Source organism: Crinia signifera, chromosome 8 (genome assembly GCF_055691185.1).
Source record: "Crinia signifera chromosome 8, ASM5569118v1, whole genome shotgun sequence".
In the NCBI taxonomy this organism is placed as follows: domain Eukaryota; kingdom Metazoa; phylum Chordata; class Amphibia; order Anura; family Myobatrachidae; genus Crinia; species Crinia signifera.
Window position 1 is genome coordinate 131,237,355 of NC_139224.1, and position 23,260 is coordinate 131,260,614.

Sequence of the window (23,260 nt, forward strand, 5' to 3'; positions counted from 1 at the left end):
CATAACTGCACTATGCTACCGAGTATGGTTGTAGTGCATGCATTGCACACACACCTGGCGCCCCCTTGTGTACAGTTTGGGCTATTACTGGCGATACTTTCACACGTTCTATAGTTAAAAAATGTGACTACAGCAGCTGCTGCCGGGCAGCAGTGTACGCGCGAGGTGCGCTGATAGCAGGGCGGGGCGTTGTCATGGAAACGGCCACAGCGTCCTATAGCCGAATGTTGTGCTGGAATTCCGGAGGAGAGACACAGAGAAGTGACTTATCCCCGGCCCCCGTGTGTGTGTGTAATCGGGGCACGCAAAGGATGTGACCCCATGAGTGCCCGGCACAGAGATCTCTGCGTCCCATGCAACAAGTGCACAGCATGTCTGAAGCGGAGCTCCTCTCAGAAGCTGTGGGGCCCAGGGCTACAGGACGGAGAGGGGGCGGCGAGCTGCTGTCAGTCGGAGGACACAGTGCAGGTATGAGCACTGCAGCCATCTGTATACCACTGTGCCCTTTACATCCAACAGTGTGATGGGCGGCAATCAGTGCAATGTCCCCAGCGCTCGGGGTGTCACTATTGTTTGTTACAAATAAAGCATGATTTGCAAAAAACCCACTCCCTCTGTCTCTAAACCACTCCCCCCCCCCCGCACTCCCTCTGTCTCTAACCCCCCCCCCCACTCCCTCTGTCTCTAACCCCCCCCCCCCCCCCCCCCCCCCACTCCCTCTGTCTCTAAACCCCCCCTCTCTCTCCCCTATATATCTCTCTATCTCACATTCATTCTACACTCTTCTCTTTACCACTCCCCATCTCTCGTTCTTTCCCACTCTTCTCTCTGTCCTATTATATCTCTCTCTCTCTCCAACTCTCTTCTTTCATTCTTCACTCTTCTCTGTCACCCACTCTCCCCATCTCATCCCTGTCTGTCTGTCCGCTCCTTCTCCAACTCTCTATGGGCCCGATTCAGAACTGCTCGCTAGACTGCATATATTCAGAGCCTAGCGAGCAGGTTATCGCCATTCCATCGAACTCACAACCCCCCCCCCCCCAAACCGCCCTTATCCCCACGCTATGCTGAGAGGGGATGTGTACACTTACTTTTAAAGTCTTTACTGGTTCATTAACATAAAACAAGTCCAGCAAAAGTCATGTTTTTTAGTCTGTCAACATTTTAACAGTAATAATAACTGTCAACATTGTGGTGTTGACATTCATACCCCTTTCTCACTGCAGGTCTTAAACGGTAAATTGCCGTTTTTTTCCCATTTCTAACCGTTTAAGCCTGCAGTAGGAAAGCGCCAGAGTTGATTTACCGGTTAAAGTTCACCGGTATTTCAACTCGTTTAAAAAGCAGAGTCCTACATGTTTCAAAGCCGTTTTTTCTGCAATGAGAATGCCTCTTAAACGGTATTTAGTGAAAACAACAGTCTGCAGACCTGTGATAGGCTGTCGCCAGCGTAATGACACTCCCCACAACCAGGAAGCTTGAAACGTGTTGAGGGGATTTAACGGTATTACTGCGATGTGAATGGTACTTAAACGGTATTTAAAACGGTAATCTACTGCAATGTGAAAGCTAATACCGTTTTAAATACCGTTTAAAAACACCGGTTCTTTAAACGGCTTGGCAGTGGGAAAGCAGCATAAGAATGTTGTCATTGTCATTGTTGTCTGTTCAACTATGTTGCCTTTCATGCCCATGGAGGGCCTCTTTCTCCCTGGGATCACTTCAGGGACGCTCAGTTCCCAAGTTTACAGGTTCTTGTTCCTTATGAAAAGATTGAAACTATTGAGTATGTTTCAATCCTCGCATAAGGAACAAGAACCTGTTAAACTTTGGAAATGAGCGACCTTGAAGTGTCACATCCAAAACCATTAAAATAATTGTCACAATCCATAGAAAACATGGAAAAAGTCCATTTACTTTGGTAATATTTCACTATATTCGGATTTTCGCAACGGTGCTCTGCTAAGCTTGTTACATTATGGAATATGGCATGGTTGTGAATCATGTGAATTGCACCGTGTGTACACACCTTAAGGCTGGTATTGAATTAGTTGAAAAGGGGGGTGTCCAAGGGCGGACAAAGGAAGAACAAAAAAGGTTTTTGGGGCACACTTGTATATATGAAAGATATGATGAGGGATGATTAAGAAGTAACTTTTATTGGCTTCACTTAAAATAAATGCTCAAAGATAAGGCGTCGACTATCGAATAAATATAATAAGTACTAATGTGTCTAGTCTCAATGTCAAAGGTAAAAATCACAATGATTGGGCGAAAATGATTCACCTGTGGGGACCACCCCCCTCCTATCAATTTGGAGTATAAGTTATGGTATTAAATTAGCCCAGAAGAAAGATCAGGTTTTCTCCACATTTTTTCCGGGCAATCCAATTTGGATGCTCAATTTTGATCCCATTTCAATTCGATTTTGACTATATAATCAAAATCAAAAGGATCCACATCTTAAATCTCAATCAAGAAATCAGAAATGATGGAGCCTGGGATGGAGAAAATAAGCAGGGCCCCCCTTCCCCAACCCCAGGGGTGCCTGAGACCTCCAGGGGCCGTAACACTCATCTTGTACATTGCTTCACGTAAAATGTGAACTTTGTTTAAAACAAATTGTACTCAATAGACTCCAGTCCTGGAACCCCTTTCTGTCTGGGCCCAGGACTGGAGTGCCCGTGCCCCCCTTCCCCCCCTTCCCCCGATGGCTGCACTGAATCTCAATATTGATCTAACAGAAATGTGCTGAATCTGCATTTACCATGTGTTTTATCTCCTTGTTCATGTGAATGGCTTTTTTAATTCTGATTGGGATATCATTTAGCTCTTGAACCAATCAGATTGAGGGGAGGTATACATGAACAATAAACTGGAGGTGAAGATTAAAAAACCTCAATTTAAAAAAGTTTTTGTTGTAAGTCAGGTTTTCACTTGGTTCTTGAGTCATATCTCTGGGGCAGTACGGATGGTGTAATAGTTAGCATTACTGCCTCACAGCACTGAGGTCATGGGCTTGATACCCACCATGGCCCTGACTGTGTGGAGTTTATATATTCTCCCCATACATAAAAGCAAAGAGAAATTAAAGACAGCGCTGACTCAAATAAAAAATATTTTTTAATATTAACAATACAATTATACAAATCACACACAAATCACCGGCCGGTAATTAGACAATAAAACCTAATATTGCTTTCACTGTAGCTGTTGCTTTAAAAGATGTTGCACAAGCAAATTGATTGGTATAGCAGAAGAAAGCAATATTTATAGGTGCTTCCTATGATATATTCTGATTAATCCGGATTATTGCAGCTGTTAATACTCCATTGATATTATGCAAAAAAAGAAGCAGTTTAGCAAAAACCAATCAGTCAGCTCTCTCACAGCTCTGTTTGTTAAGAGTTCAGTTGTTAGTAGCATGCATGCTTTGAAGGCTATGCAGAGTAATGTTAAATCGATTGATTAAACACAAGAATTTGTATCTGGGCTCATATGAGCTATAACCTGCCAGCCTCCCAACTGTGTGCCTTTGTCCAAGGTTGTGGTGTCCCAGCTGTTGATTCCCTGCCGATGCAATGCAGCCTTTCAGGGTTCCTCCACGAGACAGTGAGGGGGTCGGCAGTGGGGTCGGCACCTGTGTGGATCTCCTTTAACGTGTTTCTCCACCTCCAAGTCGGTGGCATCCTCAGGAAGATGTGTATTCCGTGTGTCAACATATCTTGATTTAAATAGCTCTCCACTATGGGTATGCGCATGTGCCGTGCGGTGTAGTCAAGCCTCAATCTTATACCCCTTTCACACAAGCCTAAATTCCCGGGTTGAGTTCGGGAACAACACGGTACTACCTTCGGTGTGAAAGGTACCCAGGACAAATTACCGGGCTAATTTACCTGCAATCCAACACTGCTAAGTAGCAGGGTTGTTCCCGGGTTCATCCCGGGACCTGGCTGGTGTGAATGGGTTAGGGTATATTTAACCGGGTTGCCGGGTCCTCAGTGTCCTGTCCAGCTGGGAATTGAGGCAGGCGGCGGGCGCAAATGATGGGACAGCCGGTGGATGATGACGCAGCTCTCCGGCGGCAGTGAGGGTGCCGAAGAGCTGCGTTATCTTCATCCGCCGCCTGTCCCGTCATTTGTGCCGCCGCCTGTGTGGATCCCTGGCCTGTGCGGAGGACCAGCAACCGGGCTGAGTATTCTCCCCACCTCCGCCGCCATCCCGCCGATTGCCCGACGCCATCCCGCCGACTGCCCGCCTCCTCCCCCCCTCCTGACGGCCTCCTTCCCGCCCCCTTCACACACCTGAAAATGCAGGGACTTTTCTGGTGTGAATGGGTCCAAACCCGGGAATGTCCCTGCTTGTCCCGGGAACTGAATTCCCGGGTTTGTCCCTGCATTTCTGGTGTGAAAGGGGTATTATTTGGAATGCACATGTGTGCATTCCAGCGCATATCCAAGCCTCAATTTGAGACTCTCCCATTGGCAGTCTGGATCACATGTGCCTCCGTGCACATACAGACTAAATCTATTTGTTTTGTATATCTGTTTTTTTCCCAGCACATTCAAAATGCATTTGTATTTATTACTTTTCATAAACGTACCAATTTCCTTTATTTGCAAACAGCTACAGTGTATTCCGTTTTCCATATATTTTATAATAATAAAAATAAATAGAATAAAAAAATACAAATAAAGATAAAAATACAGTGACAACAATTAAAATTGTATATATATACAATCAATACACATAAATAAAAACAAATGTCACCATTACATATTATCTATATATTCAGTATTTTTCAATTTGCGTTCCTAGATCACCTATAACGTAATGCTCTTCTGCAGAATTAGATAAAAAATGAAATAAAATAAAATAATATAAAATAAAATATATATATAGAGACATAAAGCCAACTTTTAATCTCTAGGGGCCTTATTCTGGTTGGTGCGGATATGTCTGCGTGCGTTCGTTCCGCCGATGTTTTGTGTTTGCGCATGTGCAGAGGCATCTCTGCGCATGTGCGAAAGGGACATACGTCCAAATTCCGCATGAATTGTTTACACTACGAACAGGGGGAGGAGAGGGGCGTGAAGGGCTGTTTGTGCTCATTACCATATGTGTACACCCCGCGTTTCATGGGCGCTCCCATGAAAACGCTGGGCGTACGTATGGTAATGCGGCCATGACGCACGTGTAGGGGGCGGATATATGACATTGCCGGATGTCAGCTGCCCGCCCAGATCCCTGCTTTTGCACGGAGAAATGCCAGAGTGGTCTGAGCACGCGGGTGCTGCCTGACCACTCGGGCCTGCATTCGATGGTCTGCGACCATCGAATGATGGGGGAGGTTCCCTGAGATTGAAGAGGTGTATACCTGAGAAATCCACTCGTGCTCTGTGCGGTCAGCGGCTTACCGCAGTGAGCGATACGTACGAAAGGCGGGGTTTAGGGCGCATATTCGGATCCGGCCGCACCAACCAGAATAAGGCCCTAGGTGTCTAAGGGGGGAAAAGAAACAGGGAGAGGGAGGAGGAGAGGAAGAATAAAGGAGAGGATCCATTTTATATATATAGAGAGAGCTAAATGTTTAAATCTATAGATAAAGTTTAAGGGTATCAATCAATAACCATACCATTTGGAGTCCTCATTCTCCCCGTACTTGCCTGGGTTTCATCCGGGTTCTCCGGTTTCCTCCCACAATCCAAAAATATACTGGTAGGTTAACTGGCTCCATACAAAATTAACCCTATAATGTGTGTGTGTGTGTGTGTGTGTGTGTGTGTGCGTGTGCTCGTACATGTGGTAGGGAATATAGATTGTAAGCTCCACTGGGGCAGGGACTGATGTGAATGTTCAGATATTCTCTGTAAAGCGTTGCAGAATATGTGTGCGCTATATAAGAAACTGGTAATAATAATAATCATAAAAATGATTGTTACCACCCACTAGTACGAACTGACAGTTGGAGAAAGCTGCATATTAAAGTGAAGTTTAAGCATAGATTGTGCCTTACAACTTCATATATTTTATGATAAATACACAACAAGCATTTCTTAATAATTATAGTTTAGAAGATACCTTATAGCCAGGCGTGGAATTTTAAGAATGTTATATTTTGTGTTTGAACTTAATGTTGATTTAATGTGTTATGCCACAGTTTTAGATAATATTCAAGACACATATAATGCCTCGGAACTATCACAGTCCATTTCAACATATGAGCAGAGTGAATTTATCCCAGATGAAATCCTTCAAGTTCTAACTTCAACTGCAAAAGCCACAGAACACCCCGGACTGGGTCCTGTGAGCAAAATGAAACCTGTAAAAGATGCCAAGGTATGGTTTAGCCATATTATAGCTGAAGAGTAAAATGTAAATGCGAACTCTACCTTTGTTGCCCGCTGACTCTACCTTTGTTGCCCGCTGACTCTACCTTTGTTGCCCGCTGACTCTACCTTTGTTGCCTGCTGACTCTACCTTTGTTGCCTGCTGACTCTACCTTTGTTGCCTGCTAACTCTACCCTTGTTGCCTGCTGACTCTACCCTTGTTGCCTGCTGACTCTACCTTTGTTGCCCGCTGACTCTACCTTTGTTGCCCGCTGACTCTACCTTTGTTGCCTGCTGACTCTACCTTTGTTGCCTGCTGACTCTACCTTTGTTGCCTGCTGACTCTACCTTTGTTGCCTGCTGACTCTACTTTTGTTGCCTGCTGACTCTACCTTTGTTGCCTGCTGACTCTACCTTTGTTGCCTGCTGACTCTACCTTTGTTGCCTGCTGACTCTACCTTTGTTGCCTGCTGACTCAACCTTTGTTGCCTGCTAACTCTACCTTTGTTGCCTGCTAACTCTACCTTTGTTGCCTGCTGACTTTATCTGTGTTGCCTGCTGACTCTACCTTTGTTGCCCGCTGACTCTACCTTTGTTGCCTGCTAACTCTACCTTTATTGCCCCCTGACTCTACCTTTGTTACCCGCTGACTCAACCTTTGTTGCCTGCTAACTCTGCCTTTGTTGCCTGCTGACTATCTGTGTTGCCTACTAACTCTACCTTTGATGCCCGCTGACTCTACCTTTGCTGCCTTCTAACTCTACCTTTATTGCCCCCTGACTCTACCATTGTTGCCCGATGACTCTACCTTTGTTGCCTGCCGACTCTACCTTTGATGCCCGGTGACTCTACCTTTGTTGCCTGCTAACTCTACCTTTATTGCCCCCTGACTCTACCTTTGTTGCCTGCTGTCTCTACCTTTGTTGCCTGCCAACTCTACCTTTGTTGCCCGGTGACTCTACCTTTGTTGCCTGCTAACTCTACCTTTGTTGCCCGCTGACTCTACCTTTGTTGCCTGCTGACTCTACCTTTGTTGCCTGCTGACTCTACCTTTGTTGCCTGCTAACTCTACCTTTGTTGCCCGCTGACTCTACCTTTATTGCCTGCTAACTCTACCATTGTTGCCCCGTGACTCTACCTTTGTTGCCCGCTGACTCTACCTTTGTTGCCTGCTGACTCTACCTTTGTTGTCTGGTTTTGGTCTGAAAGGTTTGGTAAAAAGGCTATTGTGCAAACCTTACCTTTTTCCAATAAGACTTTTCAACATGGGACTTGCTGCTTATAGTCTGTGAATGCTGACGCTCCAAATACCGTATTGTATGTATAGGTGCTTATAACTATTATACAGTATTTGCAGTTTTACAATATTGTACCTTTCTGCCAAATCCAGCAAACAGTATAGCCAGGTATTCCAAATACTACTGTACTTCCTTATGAACTACTCATTATTTTCACCCCTTCATTTATTGTTGCCTTCTTCTCTATTTTGCTCACTAGCTGAGGTACAGTAGTGATGTTTGGTGCAATTAGCATTTTGTTTTGCAATTAGCATTACTTGAACTATTTAGCAACAATTACATTAGTGGGACCTAAGACCTAGCTTCCATTGGGCCCCTGCAAGCTGGTCAGACATATCTTCTGTTCTCTCCAGCTGCAAAATAAATTCACACCGGTTAACTAGGGAATGCCTAGAAAACCGTCCTGGCACTCCTCCGTTTTTATGCCCATTCTCCGTTCTCACTGCCAAATGCTGATTATAATTGTATTGAAAATAAATGCTCTGTGCATCCGCTATATTGCAAAACAATCTGTGCAAGCGTATATTACATCTCTAGCGCATGCACAGGGGCAAAAGATCACTTTATACCCCTTTAAGACATGCAACCCGGCAATTACCCAGTATTTAAAATGACAGGTCATTTTGCCAGGTGCAGTCTGACCCCCTTTATTTTAGTACAATGGCCCTTATTCTGGTTCACTCGCAAAGGCAAATTCCTTCTCAAATGGACAAAACCATGTGCACTGCTTGGGGGAGGGCAGATGTAACTTGTGCAGAGAGAGTTAGAATTGGATGGGGTTTTACTTCAAAGTGAGATCTATATTGCAGTGTAAAAATAAAGCAGTCAGTATTTACCCTGCACAGAAACAAAATACTGTAACTCACCCAAATCGAAATCTCTCTGCACATGTTACATCAGCCCCGCCTGCAGTGCACATGGTTTTGTCCATTTGAGAAGGAATTTGCCTTTGCGAGTGAACCAGAATAAGGGCCTGTGTGTGCAGGGAGGGTGTATAGTTTCAAATGATTGGCAGTTTCTTCAGTATTATAATTGTATCAAGAAAGCAGTGTCCATTATTCCTTAGAATCAAATTTTTATATGGGAAAACTCCCAATGATATAATGGGGTACATTTACTAAAATGAGAGTTCTATCGGATGTTGCCCAGAGCAACCCATAGATTCTACTTCTTATTTATTCAGCAGCTTCTTGAAGACACTAGATAGAATCTGTTTCGTTGCTATGGGCAACATCTCATCTTCAATAGAACTCCCATCTTAGGAAATTTACCCCAATATGTGTTCTGGTAGATTGTGAAGTTGCAAATGGGATAACAGTACATATACATTTACTAAAGTGCGAATTTTTACAGGGGAGATGTTGCCCATAACAACCATTTCGGTTCTTCTCATCATTGATCTAACACATCCTAGAAGATAATAGCTATAATCTGATTGGTTTCTTCTAAACTTTGAAAAACACACACTTTAGTAAATATACCATTAAAGGTGGATACACACTTTAGGATTATCTTTCCAATCTGACTGGTTGGAATGATATTCTGGTAATTTCTTGGAGAAAATGACAATTGACTGGTTGCTCCAAAACATGGGAAACAGACAGAAATGGTCATTCAGACACATTGGTTAGAGCCTATTCATTTAACAAATTTATGCCATTTTCCAGCTTTTGGAAGCAAATGGTTGATTGTATTTAGGGATGATTCAGATCTGCTCGCTAAGCTGCGTATATTTGCTGCCTAGCGGGCAGGTAAACGCCACCCCATCGAACGCACGCCCACCGCACCACCCGAATCTCCACTCTACTCTGTGGGCAAATGTGTATGCTTACATATCCGCTCGCATGCACCCACACAGAGGAAAAATCATTTGACGGTTTCCCGACCTACAGATGGGGCCACTCTCGTTTCCACCGGACCGCCATCCTCAGGTTTCTGGCAGATGGTGATCTGGCAGAGGGGGACAGGACATGGATGAACATGCTCGCACGTCCATCTCTTGATGTGCGCGTCCCCCATTCTGGCAGGCGGCGCGATGGGAGCGGCTTCATCTGTAGCAACCATATACAGTTTGGGTGCGAGTCATAATCAGAGCAACCAAGCACATTCCAATCTGCCCCAGCTCAAAGGCCCCCAGATTTGGGGGGCCCTTGGGCAGCTGCCCATTTAGTTCATACATGAAGCTGACCCTGCTTATGCTGCATCCCAGGTGCAGTGGCGGCTGTGAATAGCACAGTGCTGCTGATTCTCTAGGTCGGGCAGCCAGGACATATATTACATTCATCATAGCATTTTGTTTATATCTGCTAGCCCCCTTGCCCCACGGCTGGATTTAGGGCCTCATGGGTCTGGAGCTGAAAATGTCCAAGGGTCTATTATGAGAAGAGGAGTAGGTAAGGCCAATGCCATATAGGTTTGTAGAACCCATACACTATAAACCCCATTGTCTCCTTAAATATATAAAAGTACAAAAATGTAATAATTGTGCATAAAATAGAAACATAATTGTAATACTTATGATATATAGGGACAACCATGTGGCCAGCTGGTGTCTGTCTGGTGATCATCATGCTGTCATGATGATGGGCCTATTTGAAAGGGAGGTCGGACCATGAGACCACATTCTCTTCAAAGCCACACCTCTTTATTCATTGGTGCACCTATGGCACAAACTTGGATCCCCCCCCCCCCCATATCAGGTGTCACTCAAGTAAGTGACGTCACTGTGCTTGCCTCTACAATTCTCTGTGTGTGATAAAAACATTGAATTGTAAAATATGGTAATATAGCGCTCTTACCCCCTCACTTCCATATTATACGTAACAGGTGCTCACACAGGGGGGGTTTCCAATTACCTATAACCCCCCCCCCCATCCCACCCACACCCAGCTGCTGATGTATAGTGCTGTGGTGTTCTGAGTGTGTCCGTGGCTCACTTTCTACAGCTGCACTCTCGGTGAGGTTGAGAGGCAGCTGCTAGCAGGCAGAGGCAGCAGCTCCTCTCAGGCCGATCTCACGTGCTTAGAGCCTGTGAGGAGAGAAGCGCATAGTAACGGTGCTGTGTTCCGAAAAACCAGCAAAACAAGCTGAGGTGAATGGTGCACTGGCTGCCGGCAGGGAGTTGGCACATGTTTGGGTCTGTACACCTGGGGGGGGGGGGGGGAGAGAGAGTTGTTGTTTGTGCTGACTATATCTATGGGGGTGTTGTTCAAGCTATGGGGGGCTGTGCTTAGCATCTATGGGGGGCAGTTCTGTCTATGAGGGGCTATGCTGACTATGGAGATCTGTGCTGTCTGTCTATCTATCTATGAGGGGCTGTGCTGACTATGCATGGGCTGTGCTTTCTATGGGGCTATGCTGACTGTGGGAGGCTGTGCGGTATAACAATGGTGGGGCAGTCCTGACTATGTGGGGCTGTGCTTTCTATGGGGGCTATGCTGTCTATCTATGGGGGGGTGTGCTTTCTATGGGGGGCTATGCTGTCTGTTTATGGGGGGCTGAGTTGACTATGGAGGGGCTGTGTGGTCTAACTATGGTGGGGCAATGCTGGCTATGTGGGGCTGTGCTTTCTATGGGGGGCTATGCTGTCTATCTAATATCTGGCTCTGCTGGATGTTTTTATTGGTTCTGCAACCACTTATTTGGAAACACCTCCTTTCAAAATCCTGCGTTTGCCACTGCGTCAGGCATACATAGGTTGTTGTTTAAAAGAAATACAAAATTCTAGTATCCTGTTTTCCAGCATGTGCTTATCCAATTGGGTCTGCAGTTCTGCAACAATAGGAGTATAGGCACTTATGTATTTCCTAGGTGTACAGTTAGGGGCATTTGCACATAACTAAATTGTATTGCAGGTCAAGAAGTTTTACCAGCTTATAAGTGACCCCATAGTGTCTATTTCTGTCCATCTGACATGTTAGCAGGCATCGTAACATTAAATAATGAAGTGATTTATCTCTGTCTAAGGTTTTTGTACGTACCGCTGATCAGGTCTGGCATCATCCTCTTCGCAGGAGCAAGTTTAAACATCTGACTGACCAACCTGTTTGTCTGACAGGAGCAGGGAGGTAAGATGTCGCAAGGTAGAAATCACAGCAACTCTGTCTCAAAATACTATATTACATACCTCCCAACTGTCACGATTTTAGAGGGACAGTCCCGATTTTCGGGTCCTGTCCCGCTGTCCCACCCGCGGCAGGCATTGTCCCGCTGCGGGGGGTGGCAGTTGGGAGACCCCCCAATCTAGTAGAATAGACGCTGTGCGCATGCGCACAGCGTCTATTCTCGTATGAAAATGAGGTTGCGGCTAATTAGCATAAGCCGCGCCCTCATTTGCATACGAACCACCCCCTTTTCGGACGCTCGCGCGAGTGTCCCTATTTCTTCAGGTCAAAAGTTGGGAGGTATGATATTATATATATATATATATATATATTATAGCATTTACTGTACAATATCTATTTGAGTATTTTGTGATACAAGTCACTTTTATCTTGCTGGTCTCAATCCCATAATTTATTCCTTCTCTGTCACACCAGATGTTACATCTGCCCCACCTGCAGTGCAGTGTGGTTTTGCCCAGTTGTGTGCTTACAAACATGAATAAGGCCCTATATGCATGTTGACATCATATAAATTAAATTGTATGGCAGTACGGATAGTGTATTGGTTAGCTTTACTGCCTCACAGCACTGAGGTCATGGTTTCAATTCCCACCATGGCCCTAACTGTGCGGAGTTTGTATATTCTCCCCGTAATTGCTTGGGTTTCCTCCGGTTTCCTCTCACAATCCAAAAATATACTGGTAGGCTAATTGGCTCCCAACAAATTAACCGTAGAATGTCTGTGTGCGCGTGTACATGTGGTAGGGAATATAGATTGTAAGCTCCACTGGGGCAGGGACTGATGCGTATGTTCAAATATTATCTGTAAAGCGCTGCAGAATATGCGTGCGCTATATAAAAAACTGGTAATAAATAAATAAAGTAAATAAATTATTACTGTTTACTATTCATTTTAGGGATATTTCGTTCCTCTGCGATGTTTTACTTAAGGAAAAAAAGAACACAGCAATTACACCGCTGAAGTCAAAAAACCAAAGTGATATGGCACCAGGAACAACGGTGAGTTCTGGCTGTGTTATCTATAACATTATAACATTACGTCACTGGGACCTGTAAGAACTTATAGTGGGTACAGGCGGTTAGATGGGGCATTCAATTCGATTTCTACTATATACTATGTAGTCTTGCCTTCCACTAAACGTGAAAGCGCATCATGATCGAATCTGCCTCGAGTGTGGAAAAAGCATTCGATTTCGATTTGATTTTGCTTCTATAAGCAAAATGAAATAGAAAAATAGTGGAACCCTCTATTGGGGTCTGATTCAAAGTGGGTTCTGCGTTAGTTTGTGTCATGGATCTTGGTTGCTATCCAGGGACGAAAAACTGTGTCTCACCTCTACACCCAGATCGTCTTAGCTAGTACACTATGGTATTGTCCTATTGATTCCACATATGATTGGGGCAGAGACAGAGAAGATAAAGGGGAAACATGATAGAAACTTTTATGTATATCAAAGGTAATAACTAGGGGGTATGGGTCATAGGGTTGACACTATGCAGGTCTACATACATTAGGTCGACCACTAAAGGTAGACAGGGATGAAGTTGACACATGAAATAGGTCGACAGGGTTGGAAATGTCAACATTAGCATTAGGTCGCCAATGGGAAGTTCGACAGTCAAAAGGTTGACATGAGTTTTTCATGTTTTTTTGTCCCGAATGTCGACCTTCCAGGTAAAGAGAGGGCATATACTTAGGAAGAGAAGTATTAGAAAACAAGGACATGCTCTAAACTTTGGAGAAAGTAGATTCAAAAGGAATTTGAGGGAAAATAACTTTGCAGAAAGGGAAGTGGACAGTAGAGAAATGTAAACATGCCGGGGATAGACATAAAGATATTCTTGCTACAGACAAGATGCGCCAAGTGGTTCCAATCAGGGGGAAGTCTGGACCATAAGGTGCATACACACTCTACAATTTTTTGACCATTATCATTCATTTTGGCCCTTCTGAATAATATTGGTCAAAATATCATTCAGTGTTTATGCTACAAACGATGAATGACGATGCTCGTTCATCAGGGTTGTTCATCGACTGTGCAGGCAGGTCAATTCCTGATATCTTTCCGAAAAAGCTATAGGGTGGTATTCAATGAGAATACCTGCGAGGTGCAGCAAATCCTTTTTAGGATTCGCTGCACATTCGCCACGTTCCGGAGCCGGCATTCAACGTGTCAGGAGCTCGCTGCCCCTGACTGGCGAATATGAGCTCCTGCGGCGTATGCCGCAGGGAGCCTGAGGACGGTGGCAGGCAGAGAGATGGAAGTCTCTCTGCCTAGCCCAGAACGTTTGTGGGGGTTAGGTGGGCTCCCCGGGTGCCAGGCAGCACAGGCTGCCCCCCGGGGGTGCCAGCAGGGGACCTACATTCACTATACCCGATCGTAACGATCGGGTGCAGTGAATATATGAATATGTAATGAGCAGCTCGGCTCCGGCGCCCCCTGCTGGCTGCTGTGTAAAAAAAAAAATATATATATATTTTTTTAAATTAAATATATATATTCATGTGCTTACAGCACATGAATAAAAGTAGCATGCCCCTCCTCAGAATAAAATTCCTGATTTTTTGACACCAAATGTAAAAAACAAAACACTTTATTTTAAAAGTTCACATTCCACTTCTCCATAAAAAGATAGCGATTGCTACTCGGTGAATCATGGCGAAAAAAAACTTCAAATGTATTCGCCATCTGCTCATTGAATAGGGTGATTCACCGTTTTTGTCAAAAATTCGCCAAACAGCACAAATTCGCCATAAAAACATGGCGAATCAGGCTCATTGAATACCGCCCATAGAGTCTAGCTAGATCGTTCATCGTTCATCATTCATGGTTTGTCACTTCAATCAGTGTGTGTGTACAATATCATTCGTCCAGGATACTGGGGAAATTCATGGGTCAGCAGGGCCTGGATTAAAGGGGGGGCACAGGGGGTCAGTACCCCTGGGCCCCCCTCTATCTAGGGGCCCCCTGTGGTTGGCATGTATTTTTTTTTAGCTAAAGGTTTTGTGCATGGGAGTGGGGTAGTGCTGCCAATGTGACAATGATTAATGGTGCAGAGCCAAGCAAAGGTGAATCTGAGGAGTAGTCCGGGGGTGCACCGGACCACCCATTAGACTGCCCGGCCATTCTATTACTGTACCTTTAAATAAATATGAATGCCGCCGCCTGTTTTATCCCTATTCCGACCATAAAGATGGCCACGGGATGAGTTTGCGCATGCGCGAGTGAACGCAGCTTCTCCCATGGTCCTTTGGGGAGTTTGAGCGACGGGCGGCTCCCTCCGCCTGTAACTGTTCCGTCCTTCTGCAGCGTACTTGAAGGATGGAGAGTTATGCAGGGCAGTAGCGCCGGTGGGGATTAAAGGCCTGGGCGGCTGGGCGGCTGGGTGGCTTGGTCTGGCTTCAAAATGTAAGTGTGCAACTCATGTCTGTGCAGTGCTGCCAGTTGCAAGGCAGGCAGCCTGTACCCCCCTGCCCTGCCGAAAATCTGTGTGTCCCCCTGTCCTGGTTTTATTTATATATATATATATCCCACCCTGCTCGCCCGCGCCGCTCCCCATTCCCTGCTGCGCCCGACGTCGGAGTCCGCCACTATTTTCAATGACAGTCTTTTGCTGGACCGCTAGCCAATATGCGCTTGCAGTCCAGCAGCCAATCAGAAGCAGCATTGGATGCTGGACCACGACCGCCTATTGGCTAGTGGCAGAGCCAGATTAAGGTCTAAATGGGCCTGGAGCTGAAAATGATCAAGGACCTATTATGCACAATAATAGGGGTGGTGGCCAGCACCTAATAATGTGGGCGGCGTGATCAGTGTTCTGGTTGGGTGGTCTGCTCATGGGTGTGTTTGTATTTGTGTAAATACTTTCAACTAATTATCTATGCCTTGAAAAGGCAGGGGGCTGGCATAAGAAAAATGCAGGGAGATATATTGCTGGGTGCCCTCCAAAGATGCACCCGCAGGATGCTGATGTCCTAAGATTCTTGCAGGGTCAGGTGGCACTCCAGTCATAAAAAAAATACTGAAAGCCGAAACTTAGACAACATTTCAGCACCTTTTATGTGGTCACCTAAGTTTACCATACCATATACCCCTAAAGCCCCGTACACACGGGGGAGATATATTGCTCAGCCATATATGAGCAGGGTTGCATGTTCAGTGCCAGGGGTTCCATGCTCATTGCCAGGGGTTCCATGCTCATTGCCATGTGGGATTACATGCTCATTGCCAAGGGGGAATACATGCTCGTGGTAACTGGGGGACAGTCGCCGCCGGGCAGAAATGACAGCCATTGACAGCCAGGCAGAGAGCAGGGGGCTGCTTGGCTGTATTCAAAGCACTGCTATTTGAAATAATACCCCTTTCACACCAGAAAATGCAGTGATTTACCTGGGAATATGGCCCCAGGATCATGCGGGGACATTCCCGAACTGGCCCCTTTTACACCAGCCTAGTCCCTGCATTTTCTGCTTTGAGGGGGAGAGAAAACCACCCCTGCCCCCCTTTAAACAACCAGCTATGTCTTCGGAACTAACTGACCCATTTACATGTAGGCTTCGAATGATTTTGGTCCCGTGAAACTGGGCCGTTCCAGAGAAATGTGTCCTCAAACAACATGAACAGCCATGAAATTACATTTCAGAAATGAAAAATAATTGGTTTACCTGCAATATCTCTAGAACCAATGAACCCATATGGACCAGGTATCAGATTGAAGGCCCAGCAATTTGAATTCGATTGAGATCAACCTCAAGCTTCTGTGATGTCGGAGGGGGAACTGGCAGCCGTTGGCACCGGGTGGAGGTCGGAATTAGCGGGTCCCATGTTATCCTATGGGGAAAACGTTCGAGTTTTGCCTGGCGGTATCTTCGGTTCCCAGGCGGCTAGCGACGCAGGGCTGGGCTCGTTGGAAAGCCCTGGCCCTCAGCTACAAAATGGGCCTATTTGGAGAGTGGGTCTGGAGCTGTAGCTCCATCAGGCCCATTGTTAATCCGGCCCTGGCTAGTGGTACAGCGTGAGATTTGAGCTCTGGGCCACCGTAACTGAAGAACAGAAGATGTATTCATAGCTAAGTAAACAAAAACGTAACCAGCGCTGGCTTGTAGCTCAAATAATTCAAATGACGGTTTCTTAGCAATATGAAGATTTAATAAAAATTAAACACATATATTAAAAATAAACACATACATATAAAAAATATGTCAATGGGTAACTGCAGATGGGGGGGGGGTTTAATATAAACATATATATAAAAACACCGTGCAGTTTGCGGCCTGTAATGACAAGTGGGAGGGGGCCCCACCGGGCCCCCCGAAGGCTTAATCCGGCCCTGTGGGTCAGCAATATCTTTCAGTGCATACTGTACATCGTCTAGTGTGTATGCACCCTTACAGATCCTAGAGCATATCCTCTTAGTTTTAGAAATAAATGTATTAATAGATGTAAAGTCAATAAGAATGTTTGAGGTGTTCGTCATTAAATACCATTTTCGAATTTCGATTTTTAAAGGAAGGAGACATTGAAGAAAGTCTTATCCCAAAGGAGTTTTACATTGTGAAGAACAAAGGAGTATTGGGATTGGAGTATTATGAAGAGTGAGTACTTTATTTATTGGAAATCATTTGGGGGGTTTTTTGAGGCCAGAATTGCTGTGTATGTGTATTATGGATCTATTTTAGATTTCATTCTATAACTTATCTTGCCTTTAAGAAGCAGAAGTTACTTGAGCTCCATAATTTAAAAAAAAAATATATATATATATTTATATATGTTTATATTAGACTTCATAATATATAGCTTATAAATATAGTTTTTGTGATATTCTAATCCGCACAGTTCCTGGTTTCCAGGTCACCTGTAGATTTTTAAAATGCCGGTGATACACAGTGCACCTGCCGGTAACCCCAAAAATATGACCTGTGCGGGATCATGAGGACTCAGTTTGAGAACCACTGTTGTAGCGAATCCAGTACCAAAATGAAAATGTTACATCATATCTGGTGCCAAGTAAAATATAATTAATATACAGAAGCTTATCCGGTTCCATGTATACAAAGTTGAAGCATACAATTTATGCAGATCCGTAATCATTTAAACCAGGCATGTCGAAACTATGGCCCTCCAGCTGTTGTGAAACTACAAGTCCCATCATGCCTTGCCACAGTTTTGCTTCTAGGGAATGCTAAAACTATGGCAAGGCATGCTGGGATGTGTAGTTTCACAACAGCTGGAGGGCCATAGTTTGGACATGCCTGATTTAATCCAATAGTGTACAATTGGTGCCATAACATTTTATATTCAAAACTAATAAAATGCAGCAAAAGAGAAAAAGGGCGCATGTGCAAGACAGTCCATTTTTCTTTTTTACTACATATTATTGAACTTTTTTAACTGTTTAGGGTACAGTAGCATATAAAGCTACAATAAGGGGGGTATTCAATGTCAGGGGCACGGCTGTCGAGCTAGCGCGACAGCTGTGCCCCTGTCCCGTTCTCGGTGAGCTCGCCTGGAGCTCGGCAGTCGGGATTCAAAGTCCCGGCCGCCGAGCGGCGAGAAGGGGGCGTGGCCGCGAGTTGCGGCCGGGAAGTGACGAGCTGCAGCCGGCAGCTCGTCACTTCCCGGCTGTTCTCGGCAGAACAAGCCCGACAGCTAGAGATGTCGGGCTCGTTCTGACAGGAAACCCTGTTCAATGCTGTCGGGGAAGACAGCATTGAATAGGGCCCGTCGAGCATCTCCCCCACGGGAGATACTCGACGGCGATTGAATCTCCCCCTAAGTCTTTCCTGTAGGAGGGGCTCAAATGATCTTCAAAAATGTGACATACAGTAGGGGACATTTCTGCTCATGGACAATACATCTGCTGATAATTAGGACTCACATCCTCACCCACTTCCTACTTAAAGCAGGAATATATACGTAAATGTATGCTGTTAGTTTTGTTATTCTGCATCTGATCTAGCTCACAGTTCTTTATTTCCTTTATTTACCTTCAGTAAGTACACAACTCTGCTTGAAGACGATGATAAGAAGCTGCGTTTGTTCCCATCTATGTAAGTGTAGTCTTTACCCTGGTCACTGTCTAGCTATTGTGCTGAACTGGTGACAGATCTTGGCCCTTATTCTGATCGGTGCGGATATATCCGTGTGCGTTCGGGCCGCCGATGTTTTGTGTCTGCACATGTGCAGAGGCGTCTCTGCGCATGTGCGAGCGGGGCGTACGGCCAAATCCCGCATGATATGTGAACACTCCGAACAGGGGGTGGAGAGGGGCGTGAAGGGCTATTTGGGCTCATTACCATATGCATACGCCCCACGTTTCATGGGAGTTCCCATGAAAACGCTGGGCGTACGTATGGTAATGCGGCCGTGACGCACGTGTAGGGGGCGGACATATGACATCGCCGGATGTCAGCTGCCCGCCCTGATCCCTGCTTTTGCACGGAGAAATGTCCGTGTGGTCTGAGGTTGCGGGTGGTGGAGGAGCACTCGGTTCTGCATTCGATGGTCTGCGACCATCGAATGATAGGGGAAGGTTCCCTTAGATGGAGGAGGCATATTCCGTGAAAAATACACATGCGGTCCGTTCGGCCAGCTTCTTACCGCATATGGACGGAGTTGGCGATCCGTATGGAAGGCGGGGTTTCGCACGCACGGTCCTGGCCGCATAATCGGCTCCGGCCGCACCGATCAGAATAAGGGCCCTTGTGTGGAATCGGATCTCATGCAGGGAACTATTTGTTAATAGGAAACCAAGTGGGAGAGCAGAGGTTCTCCAGCTGATGAAGGTGATGGACAACATGTTGAAGACAGCAGGTGTGGATGAGGAAGACCTAAAGTTAGAAGGTCCAACTCAGGTATCACTAAGGGTTCCATCTTCCCAAGACTATTGTCAAATTTACAGCCTGATTCAAGCTTGTTCGGAAGGGGACGAATTCGGGCCCGTTGCGATGGTGGGGGGGGTCTGCGCATGCAAGTATTTGCACATGTGCAGACCCCCTTTGCAAATGTATTAAGCGAGTATCACACTAGTTTGCCCAGCTAGGGGAGGGAGGGGGGCGGGCAGGCGGAGGCATCAGCGGAATGGCCGGCGGTTTATGGACATCCCCATGAAAATGCTGGGCCTTCACCAGGAAAGAAGGCGTGGTGTTCCCTGCTCGGGGCTGATGGCTGACATCACATGACATCAGCTCCCGCCACCAATTTGGCGATCAGCGGGCAGGATAACAGTCCATGCAGACTGATTTTTCTGCAAACAGCAGAAAAGTGATTCGATGTTGAGCGATCATTGAATGATTTTTCAGCGGGGTGGCTGCATGCATAAGGATTTTTTTCGCGTTTCACACTCGCTGGGCCGTTTGCTCCAGGAGTGGCATGGGGTGGCAGCAGGGGAACGCCCAGCGTTTTACAAATACTGAGCCTACTCCTGCAGAAGTGATGCCTGCTTGGGTAGGGCGGCTGATGTCACATGACAGAGGACAGCAGGCACTAACATAGTCAGTCCAGGCTAACTTTTTTTTGCAAAGGCAGGAGAAATCATTTGATGGTGAGCTACCATCGAATGATTTTGCCACCTTGCGGTCACATGCGCTGGGATGTGTTAGCATACACATCCTCTCGCATGTTAGAGAGGGGATTCGCGCTGATGGGGGGTGGGGGGGTGGCAGGCGGCGTTTTCCTGTTTGCTGGGCTGCAAACATACGCAGCCTAGTGAACAGGTCTGAATCAGGCCCATAGTGAACAGATGCGGCAATCTTCAGGTAATTTGCATCACGCCTAGGGGGTTATTCTGGTTTATTTGGTCCCCCGATGTTTTGTGTCTGCGCATAGGCATTTCTGCCCATGTGCAGAGACAGGGTGCGGCCATGGCGAGCTACACATTCGCTGTCCCACTTTCACCTAGCAGTGCGGGCCTGGGGTGATGCAGGTGGGGGCAGCTGACGTCTGTGGGGTAGCGTGGGGTGGGCGTTCTCATTGAAACGCTGGACTTCCCCTGGTAATAGGCCGGTGATGCGGATGTGGGGGGGGGGGCAGCTGCCTGCCTGCTTCCCACACAGGGCACTCACAGATCAGAGACACCATAGAGGTGTCTCTGATCTGCGAGCGCTGGAGAAATCATTCAATGGTCGCAGACATCAAATAATTTCACCCCTGCTGAGAATGGATGATTATGCACGTCATCCATTTGCAGCCATGCGGGGATTCGTGGGGGATTGCGGCGAACGAGTTGGGGGGGGGGGGGCGTCTGGTGGACTGCGAGTCAAGCAAAATAAGGTCCCTGTCAAAATATGTAACATTTTTTATTATATAAAAATGGATAGTGCATCATGTGACTTCCCTGTCCATTACCTCTTCATTAATAGCCCTAAAACTAAAAAAGAGCCTTTTGTGTTCCTAGAGTTATATTACCACATTCATGTTCCCTTTAATTACTGTATGTTGGTCAGGTATTGAGGAGCTTGATTTGGATCTTGGCCAGTTTTGCCTCAAGTACAGTAACATGGATATACAGTGGGTCAACGGGTGTGGTATAATACTCCGACAGTCGGGATTCCGACAGTCATTAGTCAGGCGTCGGAATCCCGACTGCACAGCGTGGGGAGCGCAATGAAGCCCCTTGCGGGCTCGCTGCGCTCGCCACGCTGCGGGCACGGGGGCTCGCCACCTATTTTATTCTCCCTCTATGGGGGTCGTGGACCCCCACGAGGGAGCAGTCGGGATTCCGACGTCGGAGTACTGAATGTCGGAATCCCGACTGTCGGGGAGCCGTCCGGCACCCGGGTCAACGTAATGACTCCTACCCATAACATGTAGATACAAGAGAATGGGGTTTACATCTACATACGTTTAATACCAAGATGTCTGTAAGATTAATATCTGATGGGAAATGTACGTGGTTTTATGTGTTTTTAATTTTAAGTCCCCTTTAATGTAAATAAATCACGTAAGTCACTACTATGTGCTTATTTAGATCCACAATCTGCTAGAGCTGATAAAGACCGAGCAGAACATCTACAACATTATCTTTCATGAGGTAATCCGTCAGGTCAGCACGGAGTGTGTGGAGAGAGGGGTGCTGCTAGCTAAGCTCAGGTCAGTACTGACATGAAATCACCATATCTCCCAAATGTCTGTTATACCTATATTCCATGGGATGAAGGAATGCCGGGGATAAATGACGCAAGCTAGTAGATATCAGCACTTTTTATTTCCTTTCATTAAATTGTTCATGTTACCTACTGATAGTGGAGGCCAGGAAGCAGTTTTGTGGTCAGAAACAATATTCATGAGGTAGCGTCATAAATTCCTAGTCAGTTGATGGTAATAATAATTTGTATTATACTGTATCCTTTTATACTCTCTCTGCTTTAGGATCAGGCTGCAGTGTTGCCAGGAGTTATTGATATCTTAAGCTTAATAATTAGCTTTAAGCGATCTATATGTCTAGATTTTTTATTCTATTATTTTATTTATTTATTTAACAGTTTCTTATATAGCGCAGCATATTCCATTGCGCTTTACAATAGGAGACAGTGATACAACAAACTGGGTATTTACAGACAGTTAAAGGTAGGAAGGCCCTGCTCACAAGCTTACAATCTTTAGGGAAATAAGCATTGATACATAAGGATAGATATTCTTTATTGCATAAAGTCCACCAGAATGAAAAGGTTTCTGGTGTGCTGTATGATACAGTGACCCAGCAGTTTGGCCAGGGGGCAGGAGGATGGAAAATGTGAAAAAGAAACGGAGAGGATATGTGTGTACTGTACAGTGGGGATGTGATTAGATAGGAACGGTATATGAAGGTTAAGTGACTGGTTCTGGAATTGGATAAGCTTGCCTGAAGAGGTGAGTTTTCAGGGAACGCTTGTAAGTTTGGAGACTGGAGAAGAGTCTTATTGTGCATAGGAGAGCATTCCACAGAGTGGGTGCAGCCCGAAGTCCTGCAGTCAGGAATAGGAGTGAGGGTACTTGTGTATTATAGTGGCGCCCCCGATGTACATCGCGCAATGTTTTTATCGCATCGCATGCCATGCACCCGATGGCATGCGATGCGACGCGATTTTGGCCCCCTATGCCATGAAACATTGTATAAGCACCCTAAAGGGTGCTTTTAAGCACCGAAATGGGTGCTTACAATGTTAAATGCACCCCCACGCCACCACCCCACTATAAACGTGAACCCGAAGCGTGGCGAGCGCAGCGAGCCCGCGAGGGGCGGCGGTACGCGTCCTCCGACCTTTTCATACCCCCACTATCCACGCCGGCGTGGAGTTGAGAATAGAAAGTGTGGCGAGCGCAGCGAGCCACCGAGCCCGAAGCGTGGCGAGCGCAGCAGATACCTGTGAAGCCCGCGAGGGGACGCGGATACCTGTGAAGGTATGCGCGTCCCCTCGCCACGCTTCGGGCTCGGTGGCTTGCTGCGCTTGCCACACTTTCTATTAACTCCACGCCGACGTGGATAGTGGGGGTATGAAAAGGTCGGAGGACGCGTACAATTTTAAAA

General features: G+C 46.1%; 1 protein-coding gene across 1 annotated transcript in view; it reads left to right on the plus strand.

Annotated features, from left to right (window-relative positions):
* Positions 1 to 213: 213 nt before the first annotated feature.
* Positions 214 to 23,260, plus strand: part of AXDND1 (axonemal dynein light chain domain containing 1) — a 59,251-nt gene continuing 36,204 nt past the window's right edge. The window contains exons 1-8 of the mRNA XM_083158090.1: positions 214 to 468; positions 6,161 to 6,339; positions 11,595 to 11,695; positions 12,649 to 12,751; positions 17,263 to 17,348; positions 18,747 to 18,803; positions 19,499 to 19,607; positions 21,722 to 21,843. Of these exons, the coding sequence (XP_083014216.1) occupies positions 354 to 468; positions 6,161 to 6,339; positions 11,595 to 11,695; positions 12,649 to 12,751; positions 17,263 to 17,348; positions 18,747 to 18,803; positions 19,499 to 19,607; positions 21,722 to 21,843 (872 nt within the window). The 5' untranslated portion in view covers positions 214 to 353. The remainder of the gene's footprint in view (positions 469 to 6,160; positions 6,340 to 11,594; positions 11,696 to 12,648; positions 12,752 to 17,262; positions 17,349 to 18,746; positions 18,804 to 19,498; positions 19,608 to 21,721; positions 21,844 to 23,260) is intronic.